The 22,603-nt window shown below is 44.5% G+C and overlaps 1 protein-coding gene across 6 annotated transcripts in view; it reads left to right on the top strand.

Annotated features, from left to right (window-relative positions):
- LOC138515788 (UDP-glucuronosyltransferase 2A1-like) overlaps positions 1–22,603 on the top strand; it is a 428,107-nt gene that overhangs the window by 358,639 nt on the left and 46,865 nt on the right. For all 6 annotated transcript variants that reach the window (XM_069630513.1, XM_069630511.1, XM_069630510.1 and 3 more), the window contains one exon: positions 6,566–6,697. In XM_069630513.1, coding sequence (XP_069486614.1) covers positions 6,566–6,697 — 132 coding nt within the window. The remainder of the gene's footprint in view (positions 1–6,565; positions 6,698–22,603) is intronic.

Here is a 22,603-nt window from a genome sequence, read left to right as displayed (position 1 = left end):
AAGCTTATTGGCTGATAGTCCAGTCTTGACCTCCAACTAAAATTGACAGGAGATACACTACGCTGAGGTCAGCCACAAGTGGGTTTGGGGATATAGTGGACTCCACTGATTCTTCACGTCAGAATGCTGGCTTATGTAAATCAACACTCAGCAGAGGCGCAGAGCTAAAGGGAAATCTTCATCCTTTTGTACATCAGGGGACAGGGAACAAGTTCAATCAAACTAAAAGTAAGAAACAATGTGCATCAGGGCATATTAACTTCTTAGGGGATCACACATTAATCCTGAGCGAGGTTTTCTCAAATAGAGATTAGTTTCCTTTAAATCGGAGCCAACTTTTGGCCTTGTTTTTGGAAATCCCTAGCTTACGACTGATATCATCACGCGATTTTGCGTTGGTCCAGTTTCCCGTAAAGGGTAGACTAAATCTGGCAAAGCTATATTTCTTTTCACGAATGGTAAGGGCTTTGGTTTTGTCAGAGTTAGAATCCTTTCTAACGATGGATGATGATGTGTTGCAGGCTTCAGATGAACCAAAGAGCATGTTACCCGAGGGTTCACCCATTGTAAATTCCCTTACTTTGACAGGTATGCATGGATTGATTACCCGCTTTTCCCTTTACATTAATATTATCAACTTAGAATCAGGCCAGCAAAAAATCACTGAGGAAAATCCAACAGGATTGCCATTGGTTTCTGACTGGACCTCTGTTTTGTCAGCTCTGTATGGAGGGGGTGTATTCAGAGCAGCCAGAAGTGAATATACCATCTTCATCTGGATTCCTGCAACTGCAGGGGTCACAGGTTTCTGGAAACAGACTTTATTTCTCTACTACAATATTCTCTGATACGTTTATGATATGATATATGATATGATATGATACGAAACGTGGCCTAACTTCTAGCCCTATAATAGATGGTTTTGTGGTTTCTACAGTGGGTGCAATTCAGGGCTTGTGGGGCCGGCCAGGACGGACTTCTTTGTGCCCTTAAAAATGGTATTGCCCTCAAGATGTCTAAAATAGAAACATATCAGAATGATATGCAGGTGATAACAGTGCTTAGTCTGTATGAGAGCTCTAATAACAAACTTTGCTGTTATTTGTGTAATGTTTATTTTAATCCTAAATCTGTGGAGACTGAAATGTTTTTGAAAGTGCGCTCTGCACTCATTTCAGATTTTTGGAAAAAAACGATGATGCAGAGAATATCATAATGGGGGACTTTGTTAGTGAATGTTTGTACCCCCAAATGGTATTGCGAAAAAATAGAATAAGGCCTCTTCCTTGGTGAGGAAAAGAAGGAGACTAATAAGAACAAAACTGCATAGTTGGGACTTAATCCTGGCTAATGGAAACTTTAGGAAAGATAGGACGCCAGAATTTACTTGGGCAAATGGTCCCTTGAGGTCCACTTTGGACTATGTATTTTTTATCTAAGTCACTGTTTGGAAGTGTGAGAGTCTAAAAGTGACCCCTATGCAATCCAGTGATCACCAAATGATAGTGTTGAGGGTGAAGTACAAGTGGGATTACCAAATGAGCTCAAATTGCCCGTTGGCAGGGGATGTTAATGTAAGAAACAAGCATTGAAATGAAATTTGCACGTTTATTAAACTTCAAAAAGCACATCTTTTATATGGGTCTAAAGAGGATAGTCAGCTTTCAAATCCAACTACATACGATTCGGAAATTCAAAGGGCTCTGGGTAGTCTACATTCAACTAATTTAGGGAGTACCAATAAGGTAAAAATGAACCGTTCTTATAGGCATAAATACGATACCATTCTTTTAGGAAAGAAGAGGTAATTCAATAAAGCTCTGTGACAATTGATAAAGACAACGCTCGATAATGAGGTAAAGGTAAAAGCGCTGAAACTCATCTATACAAATTGGACTAAGGGTTATTGTTTTTTGCTGTATATTAATGATGCAGAAACAATGCTTCACTCCATTATCTGTAAAAATACCTCTTCCCTTTGAAAACTGATCAAAGATCCCCTAGATCAATGTCCCCTTCAATGCCAACCAATTGACACAGGCATATAGGAAACCCATTTTTCCTACCTGTATCGGGAAAATGAAGGGACAAAGGGGTTTTTCCTTAAATAACATCTGTTGGTCGGATCAGGTGAAAATGGACCTTCAATGCCCCGGGCCACGATGGTTTGGCGAATGCCACATTAAAATCAAATATGAACCTTTGCGCCGCAATTCTATATGTTTTGTTCTGTGAAATCGTGAAGGATATAAACTTACTGTTCTCACGGAGAAGGGCAAACATTGTGGTTATTTACAAGAAGGGAGATAGGACAAGTCCATCAAACTAGCGTCCTATCTCCCTCCTTGATGCCTCCAGTAAGATTTTTGGGGCCATAATTTTGGAACACCTGCGGGCATGGGCAGATAAGAATGAAATGTACCTTATTTACCGGATTTACAGGCTTGGCCGGGAACATGATGACGAGATCACGTTAATGTCCGCGTCATCACGTAAGTATAAATCCCGGCCATTTTAGTTGTCCCGCGGCTATCGTACCGCAAAGATAACAAAGGCGACCAAAAACAAGCGTATCAAAGCCAGCATTCAGGTAAGAAAATATGGCACTGATAACTGGCCAAACAATTGTTCAAATTCACAGTTTAATGTATATAAAACCTGAGCGAAAGAGAAACAGAAAGTAATTAATGTTACATTGCTTATATTGTAGGTAAAACTAACAAAACGTATGAAGTGGAATCTAAACTGAAAACTTTGGTACATAAGACTTAAAATAAACTACATATGCTTACATATCTAAAGGGAGGAAATATAATAACAGACAAGTAAGCAAGTTAGTACATTGAGGACAATTACGTGTTTATTAAATTATTGGCTATTACAACCATTGATTGTAACTATTTTTCTCATAGATTACTTGTACCTAGAAAATGCCAACAATGACTAACAATAGTCAAACGATGAACACCATACCAATACCTGATATGCACCAAAACTGAAGCAATTCTGAAAACCTCCCGATGAACCGTAAAATTGGGGCCAGGGAAACACGTGTTGAGGTTAAGAGCAAGGACAAAAGTGAAGTTTTCTTAAATAAACAAACAACAAGAGGTTAGCCTCCTTTCTAGGCTCCAGAATGGTAAGGGTATGTGTAGGCAACAATCAATCCTCCCCCATTTTTTAGACTTGTGGAGTTCCACAGTGCTCCTGTCTACCGCCCCTGCTTTTTAATCTGTATATTCGCCCCCTTCTCGACCTCTTGAGTAAACTTGGAGTTCAATATACAGACTACGCAGATGACACTCAGGTAGTTATACAACTGAGTGGCTCATACAGTAATGATGTTAAAACTATCAATAACATATACAAAGCCATACAGGACTGGATGGCCTGTAATTCACTGGCTTTGAATGATAAAAAGACCGAGCTCTTAATAGTGTCCTCCAAAAGCACCCAGACTAAACTTGATCCTAATTATGCCAGCTTCCCTATTGCAGATAATATCATCACTGTCCAAAAGAAGGTTAAGGCCCTGGGAGTTGTCCTTGATGAAGAACTATCCATGAAGTCCCATGTCTCTAACATCAGGTCTAGCTGCGGACTGATTAACAAGCGAATAGGATATATTTGCCCATTTATCACTGAAAAAACTGTGCTCTCCTGTCTTCAGCACTGATAAATTCTAGATTAGACTATTGTAATAGTCTCCTATCTGGTACCACATCTCCTAACGTTCAATCTTTGCAGGTGGCCCAGAATAACGCTGTGCGCACTATTTTTAACCAATCTCGTCGCACCCATATTTCCACCTTTAGGAAGAAACTTCACTGGCTCCCGGTAAAACATTGTATAACACACAAGGTGCTAACTACGATGCATAAATGCATGAGCTTTAGCAACCCCACATATCTGTCTGCACTCATTAGCATTAAGTCTAATGAGAGGAACCTTCGCTCATCCACAGCAGTCGTCCTCAAACACCCCAGATTTAGGACAGCTAGATTTGGGGGTACCAACTTTGATGTACAGGGTCCCCTTCTTTGGAATGCACTACCAGCTCGGATACAGCAGATCCAAAGCTACACTGTGTTTAAACGGGCCATAAAAACTAATTTCTTTAACCTGGAATAACTTGCTCATGGTTCCTCGTGTTTTTTTCCTCTTCCTTGTCCGTCTGTCTCTGTTTTTTGTTTCTGTGTGTGCCCTGAGGCCCACGGGCATGTGGCACGTTACAAAAATTAAAATAAATTAAAAAAAAAAAATAAGAGCAAGGACAAACGTGAACGTTTTCTTTAATAAATAAACAACAAATTCAAGACTGACAAATAACTCTTCTATGAAGTAATAGAGGTTAAGAGCAAGGATAAAACTTAATGAATGAAATTCAATCTAACAAAGAACCAATTGAATGAAAGTCTGTAAATCTGGTAAATAAATTACATATTGAATGAATATAATTCAAGATAATAAAGAATCAATTGAATGAACACAATTCAATCTAAGTGGACAAAAAGGTATTCGTAGACATGAGAATGATCGAGAATGATGACATAAATAAGCTTTAATTTGAACAAGAAATACAACTGTTCCATCGTATTATTTAGGAATTTCTGTTTTTGGCACAACAAAGAAGGATCCATTTGTACAGCATAATATTTGAATCAGAATTCTGGAAATCCTCAGGACTAAATGGATCAAAGAGTGCTGCTGAAAATACTCACATAATCATTAATTCAAAGAAAACTAAGGGACTCGCAAGTTGCCGTTCAAGGCTTTAAAATCTTATATCTTTCAGATAAGAATGGTAGCATTGACACATTTCAGATGGGGTTTCGAGGAGGTTTGAACGCTGCTCATAATTGCTTTGTAATTAACCTCTTACAAACCCAGGCCACACAGGAGAAAAAGGTACAGTATTGCGCATTTTTGGACATCTCATCGCTTTCAATTGGGTTATACGTTAATGCCTCTGGGATAACTTATATTTTGGTTGCCTTGCACTCTGACACCAAGGTGAGGGTGTGTCTTGATCAAAAAGAGAACTACACAAGGTGGATAAATAGTTGTTGTTGGTTTCACCAGGGATGCGTCCTAGCACCATTTTTATTTATCTTATGTATTAGTGACTATGGTGAAGTTTTTAGGAAAATTTGAAACTGTCCATCAAAGCTAGGAAACTGCCAATCAGTTACCTGGCATACGCTGATGACATAGTTATATTTGATTTGACGCCCACTGGCCTTCAAAGTGCCTGGACAGCGACCAGCGCTTATTTTGCATCTTTAGACTTACAATTGAGTGTAAGTAAATCAAAAGTTGTAATGATAAATTATACTAAAAAAAGCAAATTCAACTTTAATTGGTATTTATCCAAGAAGCGTCTGGAAGTTGTCCAGAATTTTTAATATTTGGGCAGTTGGATTAGTTCAAAGAAATCCAAACAAATTGACTGATTGGATTTAACAAAAAAACTAGAATGAATATGTCTGAAATACTGGCGTTTGAGAGGAGGTTTGGCAGGTTTTCGGCAATCCCAATCGTCAAGTTTTACTACCAAAAAGTGGTTCTGCGTTTGTTATATGGAGCAGAAAAGGGTTTATTGCCGAATATCTGGGAGAGAGGAGTCGTTAGTGTGGAAAAGGCTGCTCATCCTTCCAAAAGGGACACTGATCCCCGTTATATGATACAAGGTGGGCGAAGTCTCGTTGCAAGCACTTGTAGATTGGAAGCGTGTGCAACCTATTGAGATTACTTATGCTCCTGCCAGACAATTATGTGTTGTCTGAATTACACACTGTGCTGTTTTGGAGCACCTCTAGGGGCCTGATTGAATGGTACCAATCAAATATACAACTTTTGGCTGATTATGATTTGGACCTTAAGAAACTTTTTGCTCTGTGGAGAGACAAGAAGAGGATTTTTTTTAGACTGGATGAAGAATAGAGCAATAGCACTGAGTATCATTTGCTTAACCATTTAGAGTACAAAGGTAGAGCATTCAATCAGATGCCTTTTTATCTTATGCAGCACCCTTGAAGGAACCATCGATCTGAAATGTAGCGTTTTAATTTGAACCTATTCCCTACCAGGGAAATAATGGATGCTAGACAAGGAATCCAATGCAATTTGCTGCTTTGCAGGTATTGTTTTTTGCAAATTGAAATAATTCGCCTTTTTTAATCGAATGCCCAGCTTTGCTTGAATTACGCATTATCTTTTTTGGGCATTTTGTTTCCGATGAAAATTAATTTAACACTGAATGGTTGTGGCAAAGGATTCTAAACATCTATGAGCTCTCCTTGGATATATCAGTTTTAAAGTTTTTAAATGTGTACTGTATCAAATAAAATGGCCTGTATTATGTTTTAGTGTGAATGTTAGATGTTCTAACTTTTCTTCTTTAGAGTGTTTGTAATGTTTTTAATTGAATTGTATGTAATGATTTTGTTATGATTGCTTTTCTTTCTTTTTGCAAAGGGTATTTTGTTAACCATATGCAAATAAACAAATAAAAATGAGAAGGGTACCTCCAGAGATATCACGCACTCCCCCTCTTCTTTCACAGGAAATGGAAGCATTTGTGCAGAGCTCTGGTGACCATGGCATCGTCGTGTTCTCTCTGGGCTCCATGGTCAAGAACCTAACAGATGAAAAGAGCAACATGATTGCAGCTGCTCTGAGCCAAATCCCACAAAAGGTTGGTTTTTGTAGTTAGTGTTCCTTCTGCTTTATGCAATGATATAGTGCACTCGTGATGGGACCCAACCCCTGGGAATGAGCCCAACTAAATGAACTGACAGAAATTGAATTTCTAATTTGAAGAAGAAAACCAATTATCATAGTGTATGTGACAAGAGGTCACATCTCATTCCCCATTCATTTGGGATTACCCCCAAAACATATGTCTTGAGCTAAACGGATGCAACTGAAATGTGGAAGGCAATATTTTCCCAAAAACTTTGAAGTAAAACAAATTGAATCATGAGCAGAGATCCATTGTAAATAAATAGTACATTGAGTCCCATATGCATATGTAGTTCTCTAATGATGTATGTGTAGTGGGTCTAGGCTCCTCTTCTACAATTCAGCAGGACCTCCATGTCCCTGCTGTAGGGTGGGAAATAGTGGTCCAAATTCTCAAAATATTTTTGGGGTGCAAATTATGAAATGCACAAGCACATATTTTTTGCAGCAAACGAACTATGTACTCTCTTCTCAAAGGGCATTTGAATGTGCGCATCTAATTCCCCGCTTTCAACCCAATTTGCACGTTTGCATAATTCAAGGGGCGCTTCAGTGCATTCTAAAGCCCATCCTGTAGTCACAATGAGTTTAAAATGGACCAGAAACAGAGACATTCCTGTGTGCCTGTTTGGAACAGATGTTAATGAAGAAACAAAGCATGGCAGGGTCATTTTCTAACTTTTCGTCAAATTAGGACAGTTGCATTTCTATCCTTCACACATTGGTAGACATTTTATTTTGATCACATTTCACATTGAAAGGCCTTAAACGGTCTTGCCACTGTGACATGCGCTCTCCGCACGCATGTGGGTGATTGGAGCCTGTCATATATCAGTGATGTAAGCGCCCTCCTGACACTTACGTATGCAAGCATGCTGGTTAGTGCTTCTTTTGAGCTGCCTCTTAGCACCCCACAATCCACAGGTCACATTTGCGAATGAGATGACCTGCTCATTTCGCAAACAATACCTCAAATCTAATAAGTAAACCTTCTGTGCAGTTTTTAATTCCAGTAGTTTTCAAGAATGTAACCCATTACCTCCAGAGACAAGAAGCAAGAAGGCCCTCGAAGTAAGATTGAGTGACAGATGTGTTCCCATGCACACCACTTCCATAATCACATCTTCACTTCAACCATGCTTGCTGCACTTGGGCCCCATGTGACCTGCTGGTCCGCAGAGTCTGTCTCTCATGTCCGCCATGGATCTTTCCCTCCATGGTCCTTCCACATGGTATGCTCCCAGGGAAGTGAAGTCTTCACCAGCAAGTTTCCTCCTAGCCCTACAGTCCTCACACTTGCTCACCCCTGCAGAGGTGCATAGGGATTTTCTCTGTCCCACTTCCCTCACAATCTGGGATTTTCTCGCTTGTGCTTCTGCAGGCTTTGACTTCTGCCTCTGTCACACTCATGTGCTTCATACATGTGTGTTCTATGTAGGAGCTCCTTTAGGTGGCGGCTCGTTAATGGGGACATTTGGGATGTAGCCCCTCCTTTCCTTCCCTTCTCTCTCCCTCCCTGTATACCATTACAGTCAGGCTCTGCCTCTGAAACTGCCAGTCTGCAAGGCAGATTGCCAGAGCCAGGCTTGACTAACTGACTGTCTGTGCATGTGGGGATGGAAGGGTGCGTTTCTGAACACTCCCCTACCCCAGCCGACATGCATGAATCAGATGGCTGGGTGACCCTGGATCGCAGACATGCAAAATCACGTCTGAGAGGGGTGATTCAAGGCCTTGCCCCAAGTTATGATATGATATATCCATCAACACAGGGGAGGCCTTGAATCGCAGAGGAGTCATTGACCCCACCCTCTATCCTTGCCTATCATTAGTTGGGGTGGGGTCAGGAGCTGCTGGTCCCACCCCAGCATGTGAGGGTCAATGGCAGTGGGTGGGGCCAAAAGAATCCATGGCACACCTTCGGTGCAGAGTGGACTCCACAATGCAGCAGGCCAGTAGCACGATTCTCTTCTCTCAATGTTGGCAGCCGGCTAGTGCTGCTGCTTCAGGTAAGTCCTCACTAACTTACCAACATTTCATTTGAAGTTCCCTGTGCAGGGAGAATAAAAAGAAAATCTTCATGGAGATTATAGACCGCTGCAATTCTGGTTGCGGCGGAGTATTCATAATTGCCATGATTGTCATTTTAGTTTTCCTGTTTGGGAACGTGCATAGGAAAAAAAATACATGAGTTGCTTCTGGGCAACAGGGAGCCCCGGCACCGCCCCCACCTAGACCCGAACCACTTAAAGCACTGCCCTTATGGTATTAGGTGCTTTTGTGGCCACATTTCAGTTCACTGTTCTGTAAAAGCTTGCATCGCCCTTTCCCTGTCTGTATTTAGTTTCTTATGTATGACATTTTTAGGCCTATACCCAAGGCGTGCCCCTACTTTTTCACCCGTCATATTGCCCCCAGAGGCATTTGGGATTCACTGCTATTTTGCGTTTCCCTTGTAAACTTTATGGTGTCCCCTGTCCATTGTACTGACAAAGCTCTTTTACCCTCACATCTTAATCCTAAATGTGTTCACATGAGTAGTTAGGGGTCGGTGTTGCAAACACTTCAATGTTATGGTAAGTGTTGTAAAATGAAATGAGCACCAGGCCCAGTTTTCATTATGTACTAGTGACTTAAGCTTATAACCCTTTTTCACGGGCATATTTGCCAATATTAGACCTCTGGTCATCCTTATGTTCCCAGAATATTCTTCAACTTTGTGTCAATCAGCCAGGAATCCAAATTGTTGCTCGTTGTTCCCTTCTCCTTTCTCATAAGGGTATTTCAAAAGAGGGAGTGTGCTAGACTGCCCATTTATGAAGGGTAACCGCCACATGGAGGGAGAGCTAGAGGGATAGAGAAACACAGGAGGGAGAGAGAGATACAAAAAGACAGGTGGAAAGGCAGGTAAAGAGAAACAAAGAGGGGGGAGTGAGGGGACATAGGTAGAAAGAGAGAGAGAGACGGATACTGAAAGTGGCATTAGGTAGAGGAAAATCTAGGGTGTACTGACAGGGAGGACACATGTAGCAGAGAGTGCGAGAGATAGAGGAGGAAAAGACAGAGGGAACAAATCCTGCTAGACCGCATAACAGAGGTAGAATAGGAGAGGAAGCAAGACTGCACTGACACAGAAAACGAGAGAGAATGAGACCGCACCAACAGAAAGAGACATTGAGAGCGTACCAGACACACTGGCAGAGAGAGAGGACAGAGAGATCACACCTGACATTTCGTCTCTCACCCACAGTGACAGAGTCATAGAGTGAAAAAGAGAGGGCCAGAGAGAGAGAGAGAGAGAGAGAGAAAGGGAGAGACAAATCAAAAGACAATGGTAGCAGATAGAGAGGGGGGGATGCAGCAAGTGAAACCATATGTTCATCTACATTAGTACCCAGCGCGCCGATGCTACGGGAAACACTGAACGTGGATTGGCTCAATTGCAAGCCTTACCACAGTGTAATCCCGTTTACGCATTGTCGTGCATCTCGCGCCGGGTCTCAAAGCCTCCTCACTCACTGCTGTACGTCGCCATTTCTGTGAAAAACCTTGCAGAACCTGCGAGGCAGTGATCGAAGTGAGGGGGAGCGGATGGGAGCGGTGCTCCTGTACTTTTTTTCCTCCTCCATTACCATTCCTATACTTTTATTTTAAAAAGAAACCGCTCTGGAGCGTTCCTTTTTAAAGTAAAAGTATAGGAACGTTTGTAGCACTGCACTGGTGTGATGCATGCTGCAGACAGTAGACAGATGGCAGAGCCTTGGCACACGCCAGCGCATTGAGGTGCAGTGCCGTTCATTTCTGCACGTGCCCCTCACTATGCGCAAGCATGGGCCAGTGTCCAGCAGCCTCTGTCGGAGTTGGACTGCGCCAGCCCTAGAATTTACCCCCTGCAGGCTGTGCTGCCAAACAGGTAGGTAAGGGGGAGACACAGACAGAGGCGAATGTAGTGGCGGGTCGGGAGAGAGGGACGGCTCAGTGCTGTTTCTCTCTCCCGACCCGAGCAGCATATTGTACTGCACTGCAGTAGTGCAGTGCATGGTGCGGGCGGGAGGTCAGGGGCCAGCCAGGCCAGATGACTAATGGGTCGGTAGAAAGGGACGGTTCAGTGCTGTCCCTCTCTCCCGACCCGAGCATATTGTACTGCACTGCAGTAGTCTGCAGTACAGTACAATATGTCTGCAGTGCAGTGTGCGGGCAGGAGCTCAGGGGCCAGCCAGGCCAGATGACTAGTGGGTCGGGAGAGAGGGACTGTTCAGGGCTGTCTCTCTCTCCCGACCCAAGCAGCATTTTGTACTGCACTGCAGTAGTGCAGTGCATGATATGGGCGGGAGGTCAGGGGCCAGCCAGGCCAGATGACTAGTGGGTCGGGAGAGAGGGACGGTTCAGTGCTGTCCCTCTCTCCCGACCCGAATATATTGTACTGCAGCGCAGTACAATATGTCTGCAGTGCAGTGTGCGGGCAGGAGCTCAGGGGCCAGCCAGGCCAGATGACTAGTGGGTCGGGAGAGAGGGACGGTCAGTGCTGTCCCTCTCTCCCGACCCGAGCAACATATTGTACTGCACTGCAGTAGTGCAGTGCATGGTGCGGGCGGGAGGTCAGGGGCCAGCCAGGCCTGGTGACAAATGGTTCAGGAGAGATGGACGGTTCAGTGCTGTCCCTCTCGGGACGGTTCAGTGCTGTCCCTCCCTCCCGACCCGAGCATATTGTACTGCACTGTAGTAGTCTGCAGTGCAGTACAATATATCTGCAGTACAGTGTGCGGGCAGGAGCTCAGGGGTCAGCCAGATGACTAGTGGGTCGGGAGAGAGGGATGGTTCAGTGCCGTCCCTCTCTCCCGACCTGAGCATTTTTTATTTCATTTTGGTGCGGGCGGGAGGGAGGTCACAAGGCCAGGTCAGGTGCTGGATCAGGAGAGAAGGACGGTTCAGTGCTGTCCCTCTCTCCCGACCCTAGCATATTGTACTGCACTGCAGTAATCTGCAGTGCAGTGAAATATGTCTGCAGTGCAGTGTGCGGCCAGGAGCTCAAGGGCCAGCCAGGCCAGATGACTAGTGGGTCAGGAGGGAGGGACGGGTCAGTGCTGTCCCTCTCCCCCGACCAGCATATTGTACTGCACTGCAGTAGTCTGAGTTCAGAGGATAGCGCCCAGAAGCTGCGTGTTTCCACGTCTGCGGCAGTGAAACACTTTTTGGGCCAATATGCGCCAGTTTCATGAGTTACTTAACTATGCGGATAGTAGTTTTAAGCAGTGTTGCTGAATAAATATTCATTAAAATCCACCATTTTGCCCCATTTAAAATAAATACCTCCCTCTTGGGTAAACAGTGTCACAAAAGGAATGAATTGCCATTTGCAACTGTGGCCCACTTTTTCATTGGTGCCCAAGACAATTTTATGGCCCAGTCCGACTGTGGGGGAAAATAAATAGAATTGAGAGCGGATGGGTAAAGCTGGAGACTACATGAACCCAGAGCATTCGCAGACTGAGGGCATCCATTGCTTTTGTTACCTATGCGAGCATAGCCAGGCGCCTAGAAGCTATCCAGCAACCTGGCACTATAAAAATGCTTCAAAAATAGAATAAACACACAGGCGAATAATTAAACTGCATTGCACTGGGTAACACAAGCAACCCCCGCACCACATTTTTTTTATAATATAATGGGAAATGCAGTACAGCTCTCTGTAAATGTTTATTAAACATGTTCAAAGTCCTCTGTAAATGGAACGTGATTCTTACCTTAATCCGGTCCCAGGCAGGTGTTAGAATGAGAATCATTTTTAGGGGGCGGGTTGCTGAGATAGTACGCTTGTGTTGCCCCTGAGGTCACTGATCCAAGACCCCCCCTCCCCCAAGTCAGAGCGCCAACGCTGTCTCCTGGGATGAAAACCCTCAGGAGGTCAGGGGTCAGCCGGGCCACCCATAATGTCTAATAGTTTGATGCTAAAAACTAAAGTTTGCTTTGATGTCCTTAGTGGAATATTCTTAAAATCATACATAACAACACGTCATGCTGGAGGTTTGCGACGAATCCCCAAACCTAAGTGAGTTTATGACACAACTTATTTCATGAGTGTGTCTTAAATCACTGAAATTAAAGTGGGTGAATAGATTGTTTGCCTTTTGCACCTTATTGTTTTCCATTTAGGATGTGGAAAATAAAAGGTACACTGATATTAATTTGGCCCAACATGCTGTTATACGAATTTACAGGTTGTCATGATGCTTTACTGTACAATTTGTGTATTTTGCAAGTAAACTCTATAGGACAGTATTATTGTAGTTCTTGATTGACACCCAAAACTTAAATATTTGGTCAAAGTAAAACATGGAAGATGGCCATGCCCAAGTAGCACAGTGGGTTAAAATCCCTGTTCACTGTTTAGTTTATGTTTAGCTTAAGTGTGTGATCCTGGGCATATAATGTAATCTCACCCTGGCTTCAACTGCAAAAATGTGAGGTGTATAAGTGATAACATTTACACCCTTAGAATAGGACTTGATTTGACAGGCAGACATAGTCTCACCGGCCAATCAGCGCACCAGAGATTCTGGAATTGCGGACTAACTGTGGTTGAACCAACATTACATTTTATCCCATGTTGCTCCAAGCCACTGAAGTTGCTTGGTTCGTCCAGAGTACTGCCCCACACTCTGCTATGACCTGTAATGCTATGATATGATATTGAGTACAACAAGAGGGGTTTGTCCTGACTGGGGAAGTCTAAGCTAACTACAATATATTTTTTGCAGTATAGATTTAGAGACAGTATCCTATCTTTGGGTGTCGCAATTTATATAGTTACCAAAGATAGCAGTACATGAAAAACAACAGTGATCATCCACATGTACAAAATCATTAGTTTATGCAAAGCAAGCTTTTATTAAGTGGCTTGTCCTTATTTCTTTAAACATTTTTATGAAAAACTTGTAAATATCATACAGACCAAGGGGGGTTTACACATATTTCACCCCCAATAGGCAATAAAGTGTAAAACAATGAAAATGCAAAGCATGAAACAGAAAATAAAGTCAGTTCATACAAGCATGTATTGTATCTGGTTTGGGCTTTCCCTCCAGTATACAATGATATGATATTGAGTCTATCATTGCACACCACCATCTGCCATTCTCACACTTTCTGGGACCTTCAGGATCTGCAAGAAGTGGGTGTTTTCAGACATAAAAGAGAGAGCTAACTGTTTGTCACATTGAAGCTGCACTAGAATAGTCTCATTATAATGAGTCATGAAGTTAGATGCCCCTACACAAGGAAGTTTGCCACTCCTCCACCATCTCTGAAGTTAGTGCCTCCTCCAATATTTGAAGGGTTCGCTCCCCTGAAATTTTAGTATAGGTGCACCCCTATAGCATTCTCACACAACCTGTTCTAAAAGGACAGCAGCTTACAAAACGGAGTACTTTCCTAAATAATGAAAGAACACATCATTGAAAATGGATGCATGTCGTGATGTGCTGATGTGAGTCTGATCAACGTGCATGCGGAATAGATTGCATCGTCCCCATTGCTGCAGGGCAGCCCATTACTTAAGAGCTACCCCCAACTGGAAGTTATTGGGCACCCTCTTTTATCTCAAACTTCTTGTTACTTTATTGGGGACGTGCGCAGTCGAAAGTAATCTACGTGTAAAATTTAGATATGGGATTTCAGCTGATGCTTATTTCATTATTTATTTTTTTGTACCACACTACATGCTTTGCATTGCTCCAGAGTGGATTGCTGGGAGAAGGGAGAGTTTCTGGGGTTGATTCTTTGGGAGAGAATGTAATGGATGGGGGATGCAAGCAATCTTAATAAATAGGTCAAAAGAGGGTAATGTGGCAACTGCAGAGAATGTTATGTAATCAGAGGATAGCCTCCCAACAGGACAAGCACACACTTTTATCCTTCTAAAGTTAACAAAAATGAATACTATTGAATACAGTAATATTAATGTCATCCGTTACTACAGGATCTGGAAACACCCTAGGTTCGAACGGTATACAAAAGCAGTATTATTTTTGTTACCTAAAATGTATTTCTTTTCAAGTTGATGAGCTTTGGAAGCAGTGATGTGTGGGTATTTCATCAGCTTCATACCCAACCCCACAAAAGCAGAAAAACTAAGTTCAATGGAGGGAAATATTTCTGCTACCACAGGGGAGTTCCTAAATCAAATGCATTGAGCTGTGACAGGGACAGCGTCAGGGCCTTTCAAACCTTTCATGTCAATTGGGCCCACCCCAGCAACAGTCCCTGTGTTGCCAGTCATCAGTTTTGTAACACTGCAATATATTAATTTCTCTATTTTCGTTCTGGGGCTTGAAATGGGTGCTTTGCAGTGCTCACTGTGCTTTCTCTTCCCACTGGATATACAGAAGTGTTATTATATAGATACATATCCATTTGGAAAATGGTGTGCTGTATATGTGCAATTGAGGTGGTAAGTGATTTTTTATGGCTGGCTAGTAGTTTGCAACTTGAAATGTTCACCCCTGTATCCTAAACCGCACCTAGTTCTTAACACATTTTTAAGCAACAGATGTTCATGATAAGACCAGCAAATGATAAGAGTATCTGTGTAAAGTAATGTCTAGGAAATATAAGCATATGAAGAATACCATACATGGGATCTCATGTGCTGCAAAAAAGTACTGTTTAACCTATTATTTAAAAATAATTCTCACGGGCAAAACCCTCTGAACCCTGCTCATTTATTTAAGGCTCACTCGCTACACTTGGTTGCTACCACGTATTTATGGTAAATGTTTATTCCCAGCCCTGCCCATTTATAAAATTCACCAGCCGTCACTGGAAACAACACCAATTTTTCTACAAAATCCATAGCTCCACTACTATTTTTTCCCCACTTCGACCACTGCTGCGAGGCCGCCACAGCGCGCTGCAGCTTCCAAAATAGCCTGCACTATCACTGAAAAGTGCTTTCGCCTTCCGTCCAACCTCTCACATCCCAATACATTACCTCCCCATTCATTTCTATGGATCAACATGGCCCAAAATGGCACCCTGTTGATCCATAGTAATAAAGCAGTACTCGTGTTCCAGTCTCTCTAGAACTAACACGTACTGCAGCGGCCGCCTTTTCCAACGGCAAAACAAATGCTAATTGAAAAATATAACAACACCATTAGTATCCCGTGGCTAAAAACCCCAGAATACTAATGGCAATATGCCACTCGCTGGTGGGCCATTACCACCTAATGGTAATGCCCCCTGGGCCTTCGTTAATAACTATGGGCCCCGGGCACATTACCTTAGGCGGTAATGGCCCGCCTGCTCGGGGCTTATTGACACAACATTGTTAGTGTAGAAAACCTCTCTAATTAGATCCCTTCTTGTGAAACTATTTCCATGTGTGCATAATTGAAGTAAATAGTCTCGAAGCTTTTCATTATCATATGTTTTTCTTTACTGTACAGGTCACTAATACATGATATGGTGCAATATGTTCCAAATGTTATTGTAAACTGTCTCAGCAGACAATAACGGATTGCCCCAGGCTCATGGACTACTGGCCTGTCATTATACACCAGGGAGGTTCGCAACTAAAGACATACATGTCCTATGTTTGCTCAGGATATGCTCATCTAGTCCTGCGTTTGTTTTTGTATTCTGGAACATGTTTTGCGTTTCACATTATAGGAATAGAACTACAAGTCCCATAATGCTGAGAAATAGAGTTCAGCTGTGCAGTAAAATTGGGTGGAACAGTGGCAGTAAATCCATTACTGCCACTTTACTGGCACATTACTGCACCGCTGAATTCAGTGTGTGGAGGTCAAGCGGAGGATTCATCTGCAACAATAAGCTAAAGTGAGATCCTCCACTTTCCCTCCAATAATCAGACGGTTTATCGCACGGAATTACCACTCATGGTAAATCTGTCAGAAATCCCCTTGAAGTGCAGTGGACTCCAAAAATGGGACTTACACTACAGTTCCACCACTCATAATTCTGTGGTAATGCCACAGGATGAGTGGCAGTAAGAGAACATTATTTTGTTGGTACATCAGCAGATTTACTGCCTGTTTCCCATCAAAGTCATAATGAGGCCCACTGTCAAAGGCACTGAGCCCACTTTACCACACCGTTTCCTGTTAGAAATGGATGATTGATGTGACAGAAGTTGTTCCTGTTCTAGTAATGGTCATTACATGAGTCTTAACCTTCCACGTCAAAGTCCTTACATAATGAGGAGTGTCTGCTCCTCTAGACAGGAGCCCAGATTAAAACCTGATTACAAAGTAAAGGAAGAATTCAAAATCCTTACCCTTCTGACCCCCTTCATGATTATTTAATTACCCGTCCCACAGGAGGAGAGTATAGAAGCGTGGAACGTCTGCACACATCACACGTTTGTATAACACATCCCTTAAAGGCTTAGCTCCCGGAGCTAAGACACTAAGACACTTCGATGCCTGTCTCCTCTTTCCTTCCCCCACTGTACTTTTCATGTATACACTTTCACCTAATGTAACCAGCGACTAGATACCAAAAGGTTCAGTGCGCTGTAATAAATGCAAAAATAAATAAATAAAATAATTGCCCAAATCTCAAGGTGGGAGAGCGGGAAGTAGGACAGTGACCAGGAAGAGTAAGACTGTGTAATGAAGATTACCAATAAGTAATCAAGGCATTACCACCTCGTCCCTCTTCATCGTCACAGTCCTTACACTGTGGGGCCCCATGCATGCCTATAGGTGCCTATAGGTGATAATGAAAGACCCACAGAGAAATTAGAGGATACCTAGCCCTTGTGGGTAAATGTATTAAACTGAACTATTTAGGGGCTGATTCATGGAATTTGTGCGCCGAAAAACGGGGATTTGTGCGCCATTCTGCCCGCAAATGCATGTTTAACAAATGGGGATTTGCGGGCAGAATGGCGCACAAATCCCTGTTTTTTCGGTGCACAAATTCCATGAATCAGCCCCTCAATGTGAGGTGGTAGTCAAGACAGCATTGCCAAAAGAACACCCTGAAGTGCCCACATCAAGCTTATAATGGCTAATGAATGTGTTGGTGTTAGCCCAATTGTCTGCCCGGTAGACATCTGAAAGAGAAACATCTCTAAGAACCTTCCAGGAGATTGACATGCCTCTGAATGAACATGCCTGAATCAAGTCAGGGAGTGCCACACCTGATGAGGCAGACATCTTGGCGATGGCTAATCTTACCAAATGATGTAAGGTACCAACCAATGACTGTGTAGCTCAGAATAGACATTGTAAGCCCATTTGTTTCCCAAGTTTATAAATACATCATTTAGGGCCTGTTCGCTTTTGGATGGACAGGCATTGGTCAAGCCTTATCTCTCTTGGGCCATCTCTAATTTGACCGTTTTTAATTAAAGACAAAGCTGCCACAAAACACAGAACAGCTCCAAGCCAACATCAAGGAACATCAGTTGCTTCTCAACAGGCAGTCAAGGTTTTATACCAGCAGAGGCACTGAACTGGCGCTATTGGACCTGAAAGAACACCTCCTCCATAGCTCAGCTCAGGGCAAAACGTTCATGCTGCTAGATCCACATGCAGCCTTTGACACCCTTGGCCACTGCCCAGTGATGTCGCTAGCGGGGGCCCCCCCTGTGAAACCCTGTGCCTCCCCTTTTATCCCCCCTACCTAAGACGAGCAGTGACCATGTTCTCCCCCTACTTTTGTCTGTGCCCCCCCTACTTTTGTCTTTGGCCCCCTCTGTGCCCCTCCTAAATTTGATTCTTGGCGACACCACTGCCGCTGCCCCTTTTACTTCAATGCGTAGGGAACGTGGTGACGGTGTTGAGAAGTATCTCTGTCTACATACCTTAAGGGTTAGAGTGGGATCTTTCAAATCTCAATCGGAACCGCAGGATTATGGGCTTCCTCAGGGCTCCTTGATCTCTCTCTCCACTTTAACATAGGCATCAAACTTCTACACAGTCTTCTTATTGACCTGAGAGAAGTATATCAGAAATAAGACAATGGGCCTCATTACGACCCTGGCGGAAATCGAAAAACGATGGCGGAAATGCAATACCGCCATCGAATAGCGCTCGGTGCGATCATGACCCGTCACCGCAAAGTACGATGCCATTAGCGACACCGTAGTGAACGCCAACGCTAACTGCACCAAGTACGCGCGCGCGCGCCATGCCAAACCGTAATTAGCACCATGGCGCAACGGTACGCGAATTCCGACCCTAGCGGACATGCACCTAACGCCATCAAGCACGGCGGAAAGTACCATTCCGCCATGGTGAGAAGTACGGCATCGCGAACCAACCGTAAACGGCCCTACTGAGTGCTTGTACACCGCTCCCTGGCCACATTGTACAACCCCCCGTAGGTGCAATGAAGTCACACAATGCAACCAGTGAAATGTACTAGTCATCCATGCCTGCCAACGAACAAATGAATCTCAAGAGGGCCCAATGGGAGCTGCAGGGCACAGATGGCACGAATACAGAAGCCATACAAATGGACATGACCTCAGTCTCCCACCAAGAAACGCACGCAAACACAGGCACCTGTGACCAGCAATATTCCGATAATCACATCATTCCACCTATCCAACTGGCTGACCGGCATCTGTTACACAAAAGCCCCTGAGCATGACATCATCAAAACAGTCATAATGGCAGCCCTCATCCCTGACCTCACTGGGCTTCGTAGGCAAACGCGCCCAGCACAGTACCACGCAACTATACCCCGAAGCTGGAACCCAATGCAGATCTCCTCACAATACATCGCTCCCCAAATAGTAATATGCCACATCACTTGCAAAGAAGAACGCTACACGGTTCATATCAGAATAGAAATTTAATGCACAACAAATTCCCCAAGCCCATACAGCCATTAGGCCATGAACTCCAAAATATATTTCATTATTGTGGGCTGCAACCGCAATAAATGACCAGCTACTTCTAGTGTGACGCCCTGTTCCTTCATGGTACACAGGGGCTACATTCCCGTACGAAAAGGCAACATGGAAGCGCCTAGAACCGCAGGGCCGTCCCAATAGGGAGGCACTAGTCCAGCTGAAAGCCCGAAATGTTGCTCCTAGCCACTAGTACTGCGTAAGGGCATGTGGCCCATTGGCGATCGTCCCATAAGATCGTAATGCTGCTCCACTGATTAACACGAAGCAGCAGGTGTCGGGAGTAAAATCCATCTGCAGGAGTGGCATACAGATGGCAGTGGCAAAAGGGGAGGAGATACCTGTCAACCAAATGAAATGAAAAAGAATAGTATGGCCATCAGAACTACATTTGAATTACTCACTTCAATGATCACACCAAATCCACAGCCATATGCATGCTAGCCCACTCCAAAGGATCATCACCACCCAAAAACCACTTGCGAATCATAACTATCTATATCGAGGTGAAAACACTATCACAAACGAGTGTACCTGTGCATGCGTCTGTTAAAACAGAATCCATCTGATGGGATTGGTAACGTGCATAGACACAAGTGTCTGAAGGCGCGTCGAGACAGGGAGGGCTCAACAAGGCCAGATAGACGATGGTCCCACTATGGCAGCCCTGCATCACATAGCGCAGGGGAGGCGGATAGATTCCAAGAAGCCCTGTACATGGCAAACTCTGTATCAAATCATCTGTCCATGCATCCATACATCATTCCCTCATCCCGTAATGAAAACGCCTGTTTCCATACTCACATAACATGTGAAATTTCCATTGAGTCTGTGCGTTATGCAGCCTGCAAAATCCACTGTGCCCCAGCCCGTAATTCCAGTGTTGTGAAGTAACATGTATTTGGGAACGTCCGGCCTCATCGCCCACGTCGCTATTGCGCATCCCAAACTATTCATATCAATCATTGCATCCTCGCCATGGCCCCTGTCCCAAGGACATTGAACAATAGAACGTTATATTTGCAGTCAGACCTGTGGCCATCTCCTCGCCGCTAGCTGAAAACCGAAAGCGCCGCCCTTCGAATTCCTCATTTGCAACATCACGTCGAAAAGGCATCTGTGGCCGCTTGAAATCACAAATTAATCCATCTAGTGCGGCTGTGTGTGAAAATGGCAACTGCCTTCACTCACAAATGGGACGCCCCGCCCGTCGGTGAAGCTCGGTACAGTGTTGCATGAGGGTCCACCGTTACTCGAGTACTACGTTCCACTGACCCTTCACAAGTCTGTTCGCGACTGCAAAGATAGTATGTGAAACAATGGGACCATAGCCGAATGAACATATCAACCAATGTTACACTGCCATCGGGTACAAATACATGATTGCAATAGCAAGATGCCATTCGTCGAATTGCAGCGTTGTGTGCGGGACGTGCTCGCCCAAAGGGGAGTGCAGCTTGCACAGGTGGAATGAATCACCACAGGTGGAGGCCATACAGCCTGAAAACACATAAATTGCACACCCAGTCTCCTCCCACAACCACACCCACTCCGAAATGCTACCGGCAGGACTAGCTATGTTGGCCCTGGGGGACCTGATAGCACTGCAAGTACTCCAACTTCAAGAAGAAGACGAACACCAACTACAACCGGCCGCACGGCGGAGACGCAGGAGGAGGAGGAGGGCAAGGCAGGGCCAGCAAGGGCCGCCAGCACAGCCACTACCACCACGCAGGCAGCCCGCAATCCCACGCCTCCGAGCACATCCGTTCAACCTCACTGATGAGCAGATCCACACCCTCTACCGTTTGGACCGGGACACCATAACCGCCATTGTGGACATGACACAGGCTGACCTTGTCAGCATGATAGATAGCCCAACCGCCATCCCACCCCTACTGAAGGTGGTGTCTGTACTCCACTTCCTGGCCACAGGCACCTACCAGCACACAGTCGGACAGTTGCATGGCATATCACAGCCACTGTTCTCACGGACACTATTGCAAGTGCTCGATGCCCTCCTGAAGCACGCAGACGACTACATCTCTCTACCACGCTCGGAGCAGGAAATTACCAACACTAAAGTGGGATTCCATGCACTTGCCGGCATACCGGGTTGCATTGGTGCCATCGACTGCACCCATGTGGAATTGGTCGTCCCACATGCCATGGAGGCCCAGTGCCGCAACCGAAAACAATTTCATTCTCTGAATGTACAAATGGTGTGTGACTCCAACAGGATCATTACACATTGTTGTGCCCGATTTCCTGGATCAACCCATGATTCTATGGTCTTGAGGAACTCTACTATACCACGCTACATGGAGCGACACGCAGGGAACAGATCCTGGCTACTCGGTGAGTCTCATTTCATGCATGATGATGTGGGGTATGTGATGCGGCAATGACCTGGCAGGAAGGGGGGGGGGTGCGTACGTAGCAATGGCATTCCTCAAAATTCCTTACTTGTCCACATACAGGTGATGCCGGGTATCCACTGAAGAGATGGCTCCTCACACCAGTCCGGAACCCACGGGACCAGCATGAGGAGGACTACAACCATGCCCACTCACGTACCCGTGTAGTCATAGAACAGGCATTCGGCCTACTGAAGACTCGTTTCCGCTGCCTCAGCAGGTCTGGCGGGGCACTCCTGTACCGCCATGTGAAGGTTGCAAAGATGGTCATGGCATGTGTCATGCTCCACAACATGTGCGTACGTAGAAATGTGCCCATGCCCCCTGACGCAGAACTGCAAGCACCTGATGATGGTCATGATGAGGGTGGGGATGTGGCAGCACCTCAAGGAGTCTGCGAGGCACAGGAGGGCCGTGACATTCGTCAGCATCTCATAGATGCATGCTTCTAGCACTCACGCCTGGTGGCTGATACATGGACACGGGACTCGTGGCACTGTGTGTGTCTGGAACATGCACAATATGGACTGTACGCCTATAATGGCCTCGTACACAG

Source organism: Ambystoma mexicanum, chromosome 6q (genome assembly GCF_040938575.1).
Source record: "Ambystoma mexicanum isolate Mex_15411 chromosome 6q, UKY_AmexF1_1, whole genome shotgun sequence".
Lineage (NCBI taxonomy): Eukaryota > Metazoa > Chordata > Amphibia > Caudata > Ambystomatidae > Ambystoma > Ambystoma mexicanum.
This window is presented reverse-complemented; position numbering and strand designations above follow the sequence as displayed.